This window comes from Manis pentadactyla, chromosome 14, assembly GCF_030020395.1.
Source record: "Manis pentadactyla isolate mManPen7 chromosome 14, mManPen7.hap1, whole genome shotgun sequence".
Classification (NCBI taxonomy): domain Eukaryota; kingdom Metazoa; phylum Chordata; class Mammalia; order Pholidota; family Manidae; genus Manis; species Manis pentadactyla.
In genome coordinates, this window is record NC_080032.1 from 13,182,235 (window position 1) to 13,195,678 (window position 13,444).

The 13,444-nt window shown below is 40.2% G+C and overlaps 2 protein-coding genes across 7 annotated transcripts in view; one reads left to right on the plus strand and one right to left on the minus strand.

Annotated features, from left to right (window-relative positions):
- USP30 (ubiquitin specific peptidase 30) overlaps positions 1-8,483 on the minus strand; it is a 31,038-nt gene extending 22,555 nt beyond the window's left edge. For all 5 annotated transcript variants that reach the window (XR_005028554.2, XR_008993844.1, XM_036903995.2 and 2 more), the window contains exons 1-3: positions 8,254-8,483; positions 3,772-3,881; positions 2,518-2,700 (exon numbers count right to left, since the gene is read on the minus strand). Coding sequence is in view for 3 of the 5 variants with exons in the window: in XM_036903995.2 (XP_036759890.2) it covers positions 2,518-2,700; positions 3,772-3,881; positions 8,254-8,336 (376 nt within the window). In the remaining 2 variants the exon portion in view is untranslated. The remainder of the gene's footprint in view (positions 1-2,517; positions 2,701-3,771; positions 3,882-8,253) is intronic.
- Positions 7,070-13,444, plus strand: part of SVOP (SV2 related protein) — a 93,367-nt gene continuing 86,992 nt past the window's right edge. The window contains exons 1-2 of one of the 2 annotated variants that reach the window (XM_036903993.2): positions 7,070-7,261; positions 8,951-9,037. The gene's annotated coding sequence lies outside the window, so the exon portion shown is untranslated. Of the gene's footprint in view, positions 7,262-8,557; positions 8,725-8,950; positions 9,038-13,444 lie in introns of those variants that run through there. The other variant, XM_036903992.2, reaches the window with a different exon arrangement.

A 13,444-nucleotide genomic window follows, 5' to 3' on the forward strand; every position in this document is an offset into this window, starting at 1 on the left:
ATACATATATACACATATACATACACACACACACACATACACACACTATTCAGTATTATTCACAGTCAGCCTTAAAAATGAATGAGATTCTGACACATGTTACAATGTGGATGAACTTCAAGGATATTATGCTAAGTTAAACAAGCCAGACACTATAGGGCAAATACTGTGATTCCACTTACATGAGGTGCATAGTCAAAAGCAGGAAGAGAAAGCATAATGGTCACTAGGATCTGGGGCTAACAGAGAATGGGGAGTTACAGATACACAGCTTCAACATGGGACGATGGAAAAGTTCTGGAGATAAACAGCGGTGATGGTTGCACCACAATGTGAAGGTACTTGATGCTACAGAACTAATGCTAGCACTTAAAAATAGTTAAGATGGTAAATTGTATGTGATGGATTTTTTAATACAATTTTTAAAAATGGGCAAAGGATATGGGCAAGCAATTCATAGGAGGCAAAATACAAAAGACCAATAAACTCACAAAAATAGAGAAAAAGTGAACAAGGTAGAGTTACAGGTACTGAAATGGAAATTTCTCTAATGTGTATTATGTTATTTGGTTATGAAAAAATATAAAGCAATATACAATTTCTATGGGTACTTAGAAACATAGTTAAATGCATTCTGGTCTGGGGGAATGCACTTATATTTTACTTTTGGGAAAGAAGGAGAGGAATAGGATTGGGGTAGTGATAAAGGGAACTTTTGCCCTATCTGTGATGCTTTACCTTTTACAAGAATTGATTCATGCATTACTTTTATAATTAAAACTTAGCTCCAAAAGCCAATAAAAGACATTGAGAAGCAGATGCAGAGAAGGGAGCACATATTCTAGGTGTTGCCTCCCCGGGATGGCTCCGGTCCCCAGCACTGGGTCATGTGTGTAAAAAGCAAGGCAGGAGTGCTGCGGTCACCATCAGGACAGCTCCTAAACCTGCACAGAACACCCATGTGGACGCTTCGGCTTTTCAGTCTCCGCAATGTTTTTTTCTTTGTTAAACAGGGTCGTAAAAGAAGTTATTTTCAAATCGGGTCCTATACAGAAGACCAGAGCCTGTTTCTTAAAGATTTCTGTGTCAAGCTGAGGTCACGTGGGAAAGTACCTCAGGGAAGCAATATTAAGTTGAGTGGGGTTTTTTCCCCCTATCTCTTTTTTTAATTGAAATATAGTTGATATACAATATTATATTGGTCTCAGATGTACAACATAGTGATTCGACAATTATATACATTATTAAATACTGAGTGTTTTTTAAATCCATTTTATCCTGATTGTGAAGGTAACATATGCTCATTGCTGAAAGTTTGAGAAGTGCAGTTAGGGTTTTTTTTGTTCGTTTGTTTAATGGTTTTAAACTATCAAGTACACAATACCAAAATGGCCATGGTTAACATTTTTGGTCTTTTTCTGTCCAGCCTTTGAGGAAAGTTTTGCTTTGCTGAAGTCAAATTATATTATATTTTGTATCCTGCTCCTTTAAATTTAATATTATAGCCTATGCCCTCTCCCAAATTAAAAAAAAAAAAAAACTTCATAAAGATGGTTCTTACTGGCTCCGTAATATCCCATAGATTGCTTATTCACTCTACTATTGGGCAACCACATTCTTTCTTTTTCACCGCATTATAACTAGTGTTATAACAGCATTTGTGCATGTAACAGCCCTTCCCAAACTGTCTTCTGTGGAATGTCCTCAGGATCTTAACAGATGTGAAGGGGAGGAAAAAACAGTTTTACAGTAAAAAAATGGTTGAAAAATGAAATTACATTTGTACCTTCTTAAAAGCTTTACCAAACTGTGTATACTGTGACTCTTCAACCTTGGGGCCAGTGTTGGTCATTCCCAAACTCATTTGCTAGTTTGAACTCCATTTCAGGCAAGTGTAAATCATGGTCCACAGAATTGCTAGGTCAAGTAGCACTAGACATTTTGTAAGCTATTACTGTGTAGTTCCAAACTTCTTTCCAGAAACACTGCTTTAAATTACACCACCACCAGTGTGTATGAACATGTCCACTGGTGGTCAGGATTGTGCATTTGTCCGTCTATCTTCGTTAACAGGCAAAAAAATAGTACCTTACTATTATGTCATTTATATATCCTTGATAATGGCCATGTTGAATATTTGAATGTTTGTTAAGTCACTTTGTATGTATCTAAATACAATTTCTCTTATTTCCTTTGAAAATTACCTTATTTGCTAGGCTAAGAGTACTTTTTTAAGAAAACTTCAATATTTTTGAAACCAGAGTACAATCAAAATGCTTAAGTGGCAATGGATTCTTTTCATCCCTTAAAAGCTGTTACTAAACTGACAACTTTAAAAATAAATAGTTACATCTTTGATTTTTAAAAATATCTGTTTATATTATTGGGCTCTTCATGTTTTTTGCAATAATGATCTGTATGATCTTTTTCTACACAAAGGCTATGAACCCTCTGCCTGTCATCTGGGCTGCTGCTCTGAAAATGCACAGAATCCCCTTTAGATTCCCATCTAGATACCTTTCAACAGGTGCAACAGTGTTAAGGATAAATACTGGTGTGCGGGGGGCTCCTTCTGCTCCCCGGTGTACTGCACAGTAAACTCTTCTAGCCACCTGACGAAAGCAGGGCAGGCAGACAAGCCTTGCAGCAGGGAGTTCATGAAGCAGGTGTTCCCCAAGTTGACAAGGCCAGGCACAAGCCCTTAAAAAAGTGGGGAGAAGAAGAGAAAGTACATCACATTGACCAGCTCTTTTTCCTTCTCCCATTTAGGATCCCAGAATTTCTGCCCTATGGCCTTGAATATGAAATCCCAGTCTCAGAAAGTCCTTATCCACAGGGAGGAGGTGGGGGGGCACCCCTGTTACATGTTACTTTTGAAAGTGTCTGGCACAGTTTGGTTTTACACTGAATGTACAAAAACACTTATTTAACATCTCTCTTTCCCCCATCCCATTCTCTCCCCCTGCCTCTCTCTCTTTCTCTCAATGTTTCTCACAACAGAAGAAAACAATTGTTCCATTGTTGCTCCCCGAGACAATGATTTTGTTCTTATATAATCAGTGGGAAAGCCACCACTAAGCAATTCTGATCATCTTTCTGCAAAGAGATCCGCAAAATACATCCCTCTGACTTACTTCCCTCTTCTGCCAAAAATTTTTTAGAACTTTTTAGTATGAAAGTTCTCAAACATGCACAATACAGAAGATATACAATGAACCCCAATTATAGCCATCCCCAGATTTAACAGTGATCCACATTCTCCTACATTCTATCTCCCCTCCACACCCTCTCCCTCCATTCCCAGCCTTTTTAGATGAATTTTAATCAATATAGGTAGAGTAACATTTACAAAAGGGGGCATTTTTAAAAATGAAGAAACAGATATTTGTATTAATGAAGACACAACTTCAAACTAGCAGCTAGTCAGTGAAACCATAAATGTTAGTCAGGAAAACCACAAATGCGTCATGCAATTAGTCAGCTGTACTACTGAAAAACACAATTGCCATATTAATGAGAACATGGCAATTAAGCCACGAGAAATTTTTCATTACACAGCCACGTCTCAACACTTCTAAAGGGGATGAACTATAAACCTTTTTACCACAGGAGATAAGATAATGAGTCATTAAACTCCTGCATTAAGCAAAGTCCAGTTATAAAAGTGAAGATCTGAGAGAACCAAACACGCCCACCTCTTCTGGTGCCATTTCTGCATAAGAAGGGTTTGGGACAGGTCTGTAGACCATGATGCAGTGGCCTCCTCCTTACCTTTTCTACGCTTCTTTCTTTCTGTGATGGGACCCCAAATGACATATATTCCTGCTGCAAGAGCAGCAGCAATTCCACCTATAACACCCCAGTTCTTCATGACTTTATATCTAAAAAAAGAAAACAAGTTTACTGTCTTCCCTCATCACAAACACAACATGTGTATATACAGACATAAGTACACAGAAATAACATTTTGTCAAAATAACCCACAGGCCCACCAAATGCCTAATGTTCGTGTTAAAGTAACATACAGGTACAGGATGATGTCTTGAATATCTGCATGTTAAGACAGAAGGATTTAAAACCCAAGTCAGAGCACAACCTTCCAAAAGGCCCAGCTGACTCAGAGGAGAAGCCAGGGTTCTCCTCCTACCCTGCCTCTCACTCCCCTACCACCCTGGCCTGGCTCCTGCCTCAGGGCCTTTGTGCCGCTTTTCCCTCTGCCTGGTGTGCTCTTCCCCCCAGATCACTGCTTGGCACATTGCCTCACTTCCCCTGCACTTGTAACAAACGATTACAACCTGCACTCTTGGTCCCTTTTACCCAGTTCTACTTTCCCCCCCCCCCTTTTTTTTTTTTACATTCACTTATTCACTAATTTGAAACATTTATAAGTGACTGGTTTACTGTCTGCCTCCCTCACCCGGAACGCAAAGTCTCTGAGGGCAGAATCTCTGTTTTACTCCCTGATGTATCCCAAATGCCTAGATCGTGCCTGGCACTTAGTAGATTCCCCACTTAAAAATATTTATTGAATGATTGCATACTGGAGAAAATATACAGAAATGAATTCATTGTTTACATTATTAGATGGGGATGGGACATAAAATGATATAGAAAGTTTTCTAGATTTAAAAAAATTTTTTTAATTTTTTAATTATTTTGGCATCATTACAATTATATGAGGAACATTACGTTTACTAGACTCCCCCATCAGCAAGTTCCCCCCATATTCCCCATTGTAGTTATTGTCCATCAGCATAGTACGATGTTGTAGAATCACTACTCGTCTTCTCTGTGTTGCACAGCCCTCCCTGTGCCCCCCCACATTGTACATGCTAATCATGATGCCCCCTTTCTCCCCCCCACTTCTCCCTCCCTTCCCACCTGTCCTCCTCAGTCCTTTTCCCTTTGGTAACTGTTAGTCCATTCTTGGGTTCTGTGAGTCTTCTGGTGTTTTGCTCCTTCAGTTTTTTCTTTGTTCTTATACTTCACAGATGAGCGAAATCATTTGGTACTTGTCTTTCTCCACCTGGCTTATTTCACTGAGCATAATACCCTCTAGCTCCATCCATGTTGTTGCAAATGGTAGGATTTGTTTTCTTCTTATGGCTGAATAATATTCCATTGTGTATATGTACCACCTTTTCTTTATCCATTCATCTACTGATGGACACTTAGGTTGCTTCCATTTCTTGGCTATTGTAAATAGTGCTGCGATAAACATAGAGGTGCATTCGTCTTTTTCAAACTGGGCTGCTGTGTTCTTAGGATAATTCCTAGGAGTGGAATTCCTGGGTCAAATGGTGTTTCTATTTTGAGTTTTTTGAGGAGCCTCCATACTGCTTTCCACAATGGTTGAACTAATTTACATTCCCACCAGCAGTGTAGGAGGGTTCCCCTTTCTCCACATCCTCACCAACATTTGTTGTTGTTTGTCTTTTGGATGGTGGTGATCCTTACTGGTGTGAGGTGATTTCTCATTGTGGTTTTAATTTGCATTTCTCTGATGACTAGTGATGTGGAGCATCTTTTCATGTGTCTGTTAGCCATCTGAATTTCTTCTTTGGAGAACTGTCTGTTCAGCTCCTCTGCCCATTTTTTAATTGGATTATTTGCTTTTTGTTTGTTGAGGTGCATGAGCTCTTTATATATTTTGGATGCCAACCCTTTATCGGATCTGTCATTTATGAATATATTCTCCCACACTGTAGGATGCCTTTTTGTTCTATTGGTGGTGTCCTTTGCTGTACAGAAGCTTTTCAGTTTGATGTAGTCCCACTTGTTCATTTTTGCTTTCATTTCCCTTGCCCAGGGAGATATGTTCATGCAGAAGTTACTCATGTTTATGTCCAAGAGATTTTTGCCTATGTTTTTTTCTAAGAGTTTTATGGTTTCATGACTTACATTCAGGTCTTTGATCCATTTCGAATTTACTTTTGTGTATGGTGTTAGACAATGATCCAGTTTCATTCTCTTGCATATAGCTGTCCAGTTTTGCCAACACCAGCTGTTGAAGAGGCTGTCATTTCCCCATTGTATGTCCATGGCTCCTTTATCATATATTAATTGACTAATATATATATTAGTATATAATATATATATTAATTAATATATATGTTTGGGTTTTCTAGATATTTTTTAAAGATTCTTAATTTTAGGCTTAAAAACCAATGTTATTCTTTTACTACAAATGAAGAAATTTCACCAGCAATTTAAAACATTTCTTATACAAAGGTATGTACTCCATTAAGACAAAAAAATTCATGTATGTATATATATAACATAGACCTGCACATATATGTAATACATTCTTATTCCACGATTTGGATCATGTGAATAATTGTTTTGATCTCAGCTCAGTCAACATTAACTTAATGAAGAGTCACTAGTGACACTAGTTAAGTCTGTCTACAATGTTGTCTACCATAACTGATAACTGAATTCCAAATAAATCTTTGTTCTCCCAAGACAGAGTCAGTAGAACATCCACAGGACTTGCTTAAGAAAGTGGAATGGCATTAATCTGGTTCTATTCCCTGGGGCATCATTTTTCCTTCTAAGCTTCAGCTTCCCCATCTGTACAACAATCATGAGACCTACTTCATGCAGTTGTGAGGATTAAATAAGCGCTAATGCATAGGTTGCATAGTAATTGATTGATCAATGTTAGCTGCTAAGATTATTAAGTATTATAATCTCAGTTTCATTTACAAAAGTTATTCTTGAAGTCTCTCAATGCACCATTGTGCTGACTTTTACAAAATAGGTATAGTCATAAAAATGCCTGGAAAATTTCAAAAGGACCATTATTGAAATTCTACAGCACTTTACAAGTGCTTTTAAATCCTCAATCAAGCACTAATATTTAAGGGCACATGCTCTGTGCCAGGCACTGTGATAACCTTATCTCATTCTTGAAACAATCCCATGGAGGCAGGTTCTACTATCATCTCCACTTTTGTAGATGAGTAAACTAAGAGACACAGCCAACTTGGTCAAGTGAGTAAGGCAGCTGAACTCCTGTCTGTCAGGCTGCCAAGTCAGTGCTTGAAATCACAAAGCTCATGTTGGAAGCTGAAGGACAGAGTGTCAAAGGGGTGGGGGAGAGGACTTGCCCTGGTCCTTAGCAGGGCATGGACAAGAAAACCCAGGGGCAAGTGGTGACTCTGGAAACCCCCTTCCTCTGCAGAGTGACAACACAAGGAGAGGAGTGGGGCCTGGGTGTGAAAAGATCTGGCTTCTCCCCCCAGCCATTGGACTATAGGTAAGGCTGTCTCAAAGCCTGTTTCCTATCAACAGAATGGGAGCACTGGACAGGGCAACCATTGAGGGCTTCCATCCCTGGGATAATGAGCTCTTTAGGCCCACCCGAGTTCCAGAGGAAGGCAGCTGACCTGAGCAACAGGTCTCAGTCATATAGGGTCAGTAATGAAGGTTGCAGTGCTCATCTCTGACATCTGGAGCCCAGGGGAGGGCAGATAGCAGAAGGAAAGGAAATACAGGGGTCTTGGCAGGATTGGGGACCCATACTATTGGGGGTCCTAGCACAAATGGGGGGCCTTAACAGGTTAAGAGGCCCTGATTGGTTTAGGGATCCTTGCAAGATAAGAAGTCACCAATAAGACTGGCAACTTATATAGAATAAGGAATCCCTGGCATAACTGGGAGTTGGGCCCTGACAGGAACAGGGGTCCTGACAGAATGTGGCAGAGTCGGGGGTAGGGGGTGCTAGCAGACCCGGGGCACTTTTTACAGGATTGTTAGCACCATAGTAGGGCTGAGGAGCTTGACAAGATTGAGGGGCGCTGGCAGGCCAGGAACTGACATGACTCGGGAGCCCAGAAGGATTGTGATTCTAAAGGACTAAGGGGTCCTGGAAGGCCTGCGAGGCACTGAGAGGTCCTAGGGACACTGACAGAATTCGGCGCCTCGACGAGCCTGAGGGTCCCTGAAAGTCCTGGGGACAATGACAGGATGGAAGAGGCACTGGCAGGCGGGGGGAGAGCACTGACAGAATTTGGGGCGCTAGCAGAACTGGGGCGTGCAGCCAGAATTGGCGTTGTCAAAGTGGAGGCTCTAGAGGCCGGTCGCCCCTCCCGCCTCAGGGCCTGGGCCTCCAACCTGCCGGACGCAGAAGCCTGCGGAATGCTCTCTCCGGCCCTCGGGACTCTGGCTAGGGCGTGAAAAGGCTGCCTCAGACCGCGGCTGGGAACCCTGGTTCCGGCCTCTCCGCCCGCCCCGCCCCCCAAAGCTCACCTGACAGCCGCCCCGGTCCGCAGAAAGCGCTGGATGGCCCTGTCGGCCGCAGTCATCACCGCCTCGGCCCCGGAGTTCAGCATCGCTCAGGGCCGCGTAGGAGGCCCGCCGCCACCCCCGCCGCTGTCCCCGCCGTTACCACCGCGGCTGGACAGAGGGCTCCCCGGGCTCCCGAGGCGGCGGAACCTGCGGCCGAAGTCCCAGCTCCTCCAGGGAAGGTAGACCGAAGCACGGACTCCAGGGAGAACCGGAAGTAGCTACTATCGGAGAACAATAGACGACGGACCACGTCCTTGTATTTTCTTTTCCCCCTTAGCAACGGGCCCCGGCGTCGGTTACTAAGGGAGGCCTTGCGGTCGCGGACGCTTGATTGGCAACTTTTGCCCCAGCTCCCTTCATAAATACAGATGTCCCATTGATGCCCGGGTTCTTGTTTGCTGAGTCAAAGAATGAACTTAGCAAACAGTCAAGGTAGGAGAGCCAGGGAGACTTATTGAGAGAGAGAGTGAGAGAACAGAGCGCCTGGCGCGAGCCAGGAGAGGACAAGAGAGCCTGGAGTGGTGCATTGCCTAGGGGTTTTATAGGCAGTTGAGGATTTTTGGAAACCGGATAAAAAGCTTAGGGGTGTGGACTTGTTAAGTGTTCCCTGAATATTAAAACTTAACACAAGAAATTTACTGCTCTGATTTCTCCATAGGATACTGGTGTCTTGGTCTAGGAACAGATCAAAGGGCCGCCTGCCCAGCTCCTGAGGTGGGCTGAGGTATTGTCTGTTTGCTAAAGAGTAAGTTAAGAATCTTAAACTTCCTGGGTGATAAAATGAAATCTTATTTTTAAGGTGGAATGCTTCTTGCCTTTTATTATGTTATTTACACCTCGGTCTGCATGCTAAATTAGTTGCCCAATTTTGCAAAATCACCTCATCAGATCTGAAGGAGGAAAGACAGCACACAGGCCTGGGCCTTTTAGCATGCTGAAGTGAATCTTACACATGATTACAAATGATTAGCATAATAAAAACATGTTCTACTCTTCTTTACCTGGGGAATATTAACTGATCTCACTGAAGAATGACTCTAGAGCTTAATGTTCAACACAGAGTTTTGGTAGGGGGTTTTCCTTGCATATAGTTACATTGCTCTGACTGCAAATATCCTGCCTTGCTTTTTCCAGAGGCCCTCACCCTATTCTGTCTAAGCCCATGGTCCCTGTCTCACCATTTCCAGAAAGGACTCTGGGTCATTTTAAGTTTTCGGTGTGAAGAGGCCTCGGCCACCATATTATTGTCGTCAGAATGGAAACAGGTCGCAGAGGAAGGACCTTTACCGAGCATGTAAAGAGCCTGTCTCTGAAGGCATGAATGGAAACTGAGGCATTGAATAAAAACAGCCACCAAACGTATTGTTTACTTAAATGCACTGCTAAGTACATCACATGCAAAATTCATATTCAATCTTTACACCAACCCTGCCTGACATTACGCACATTTTACAGCCCAGGAAACCCAAAAAGGTTAGAGAAGCAATGTCTTGTAATCCAGCTTGTAAGTGGTAGAAACAAGATTGGCAGTCCAGACCGTGTGTCTCCAGAGAGCGTTGTCCAATAGAAATATAAGGAAAGCCACATTTTAAATTTCTAGTAGTCACATTAAAAATAAAAAATATTTAAAAATTTTAATTCATTAGTTAAAAACCCAGATGAAATTAATTTTACCAATAGCTTTTATTTGACCCAATATGTCCAAAATATTGTCCTTTATACGTAAAATTTATTAATGAAATATTTCCATTATTTTTTTGTACTAAGTACATCTTAACTTGAACTAACCACTTTTCATGTGCTTGATAGCCACATGTGGCCAGTAGCTACCACATTGGACCACACGGCTTATAGAGCTAGAGAGAATTTGCCTCCCTTTTAATCACTTTCCCCAACTCCAGAGCAAGTAATTATCATTGCTTTAGTAAAGAAATCAGTGCTTTACTCAGTGGGTTCTCAAAACTTTTGATCTCAGGACCCCTTGGTAGGCTTAAACATTATGGAGAGCTTTCATTTATGGGGTTATAGCTAACTATACTTATATTATTAGAAAATAAAATTGAGAAATAATGTTTGGTTTTTTAAAAAATTAAAGTATATTTTATACTATGTTTAGTGCGCAGTTCTGAATTTTGGCAAATGCATAGTCATGTAACCACTACCATAACCAACATATAGAATCACCACTCCCCTAAAATCATTACCCCCTGTCCCTTTGTAGTCAGCTCCTCTATCCAACCCGAGCAGATGGAAACCACCGATTAAGACTGAGAAAAAATTTTAAACCCAGGAATACCAAAGCATACATTCCATTAAACATCAAAGCCATGAGCTCATCACATGTTGTGTAGTCTCTGGAAAACTCCAGGGCACACTCATGAGTGAATGGAATGGGAAAGGCAAATAATGTCTTAATGTTTTGTGCAAATGGTTTTGACCTCAACAACCCCCTGATGGGTCCCCCAGAAGGGCTCCTGTAACTATGCTGCAGCCACTACTTTAGCCTGCTGAGTGAATACCCTGATTTCCCATCCCCATATCTGCTCGGAATCTACATTCTAGGCTCTTTTAAGTAACTGGCATTTATAGAGTATAGCCAATCAATTCACAAATATTTTTTAGCATTTTACAAGCCTTATCTCTATTGAATTCTCGTAATGACCACACGAGTCACAACAGTATAGACAGTCCCTGGCTTAAAATGGTTCAGCTTAACGATTTTTCTTCAACACTGGGTATTCAGTAGAAACTGTCCTTCGACTTTTGAATTTTGATCTTTTCCTGGACCAGCAACATGCGGTAGGATATTCTCTCGCAATGCTGGCAGCAGCTGAAAGGCACAGGTCCATCAACCAGGCAATCAGCAGGGTAAATAACCCACACATTTAGAACCATTCTGTATGCGAACAGCCATTCTGTTGCTTACTTTCAGTACAGTATTCGGTAAATTACTGGAGATATTCAACACTTAATTATAAATTTGGCCTTTTTTTACAGATGATTTTGCCCAAATGTAGGCTAATGTGTTGTGAGCACGTTTAAGGTAGGCTAGGTAAAGCTATGATTTTCAGTAGTTAGGTGTATTAAATGCATTTTCAACTTACATTTTTAATTTACGATGTATTTATTGGGATGCAACCCCATCTAAGTGGAGGAAGATGTGTATTCCATATTACAGAAGTTAACAATATTTCCTGTAGCTTGCTGTTCCTCTCACCAGTAGGATGTGGCTGTCACTAACCAACAAATGTTTTATAATAGTGTTTATAGAAATAATCAAGAAACTGGGAACACTGTTTGCCTCTGGTAAGGAAACTGTGTGACTGAGGACAGGGAAAGAAATTCCTTTGTCCTTTGTGAATTTTGTACCATGGGCATGCATTATTTATTTAAAAAATAATTAAAAATTTAAAACTTGAAGACATAGAGGAAACATAACATCAAAATTGACATTCCTTCTTGTCAAAAATGCTAAGGCTTAAAAAAAGTGGAAAAAAACAAGCCATCTGATACAGAAATATGATCTCGAATTTGCAAAAAGATATTTACATACAAGTGTCCTGGCATTGACAAATGACTGGAAGGATATCCAAACTGGCAACTCTGATTATCTTTGTGGTAAATTAGTAGTAATTTTTATTGTCTTCTGAATGCTTTTCTGTATTATCTGAACTTCTACAATGGGCATTTATTGGTTTTATAATTAGAGAAACAATTTTTAAAAGACGACTCTTTAAGTTTGTCTTTCTTTATGCAGTAGTTCTGAATTGTTGTAGCCTTGTAACTTATATCCTCTTTGTTTTGGTAGATCTCCAATCTCTAGAGAGATTCTAAAACGCAGCTTTTAAACTATCTTACCTCAGATCCTCATAATAACAAACCCACATTTAAGCTTTCCTAGGTAGCTCTTCAATATAAATCCTTTATAAAAATAACCTGCAATAATTGCAGTAATCAGTACCTAATTTATATGATTGATCAACTCCTACATCACATATATTCACTTTCTTAAATCAGCAAGCCCCTGTAGGCTTTTAAGAACTTAGATATGGTTAATTGTGCATGTTTCCTCCTATTTGATGCTAATTCATGTGTTGTCAAACAGTGACTAGAGTCCTTTTTTTCTCCCCAGTAATAATGGCATTAACTTCAAAGTCACTTCTTCCTGTTCAAACAGAAGGCTTTAGCACATTCCTTCAAGAAACTGCCAGCTTTTCAAAAGTGTTTGTATCTGCCCCCAGTTTCTGCCACAGAGCTGAAACCCTTGTAATTTCCTAAGTGATAAGAGCACTAGCACAGTCGCAGGGGGCCATCTGGTGAGAAAATGGGGAGCAGCAGAGGTGAGGCTTAGAACCTCCCCCCTCATGTTCTGAGAGAAATCTTCTGCATACATGGATGTTTATTGCCCTCGTCTAGCTCGGATTAACACATAGTCTACAGGCACACACCTGATCATCTACATTTGCTCTCTTACAACACTAAACCCTGTTTTCTACCTTTATCTCGTATCTACCTACCACTTCAGCATTTTATTAAAAATAATAATAATAGAGAAATGTGGTATCCACATATAAATCAAGTTTAAAAATCAAATGAATATTCATATTTGAACTGACTGTGTATAGTTCATAATGCATGAACAAAACCGAAAGCTTCTGTGATGACTGCCCTTGCACTGTTCACCATGTAACTTATTCATTATGTAAGAATTTGTACTCCATGTAAGAATTTGTTCGTTATGCATCAGAAGATTGGAGACTGACGAAAATTAGGCTTGGGGTAGATTAATGATTGTGCATTGAGTATTGACCCCCCTATACAGAAATTTATTGTTGTTAACAACTATTTGATCAATAAATATGAGAGATGCCCTCACACACACAAAAAATGTTTATATATATATATATATATATATATATATATATATATATATATATATATATAAACACACTTCCAATTGTAAAATAAATAAGTAACCGGGATGTAATGTATAGCATAAGGAATATAGTCAAAATATTGTAACAACTTGGTATGGTGATAGCTGGTACCTAGAATTATCATGTATATAAATGTTGAATCACTGTGTTGTACACCTGAAACTAATGTAATGTAATACTGTTGTCAACTACCCTTCAATAAAAAATAAAAAATA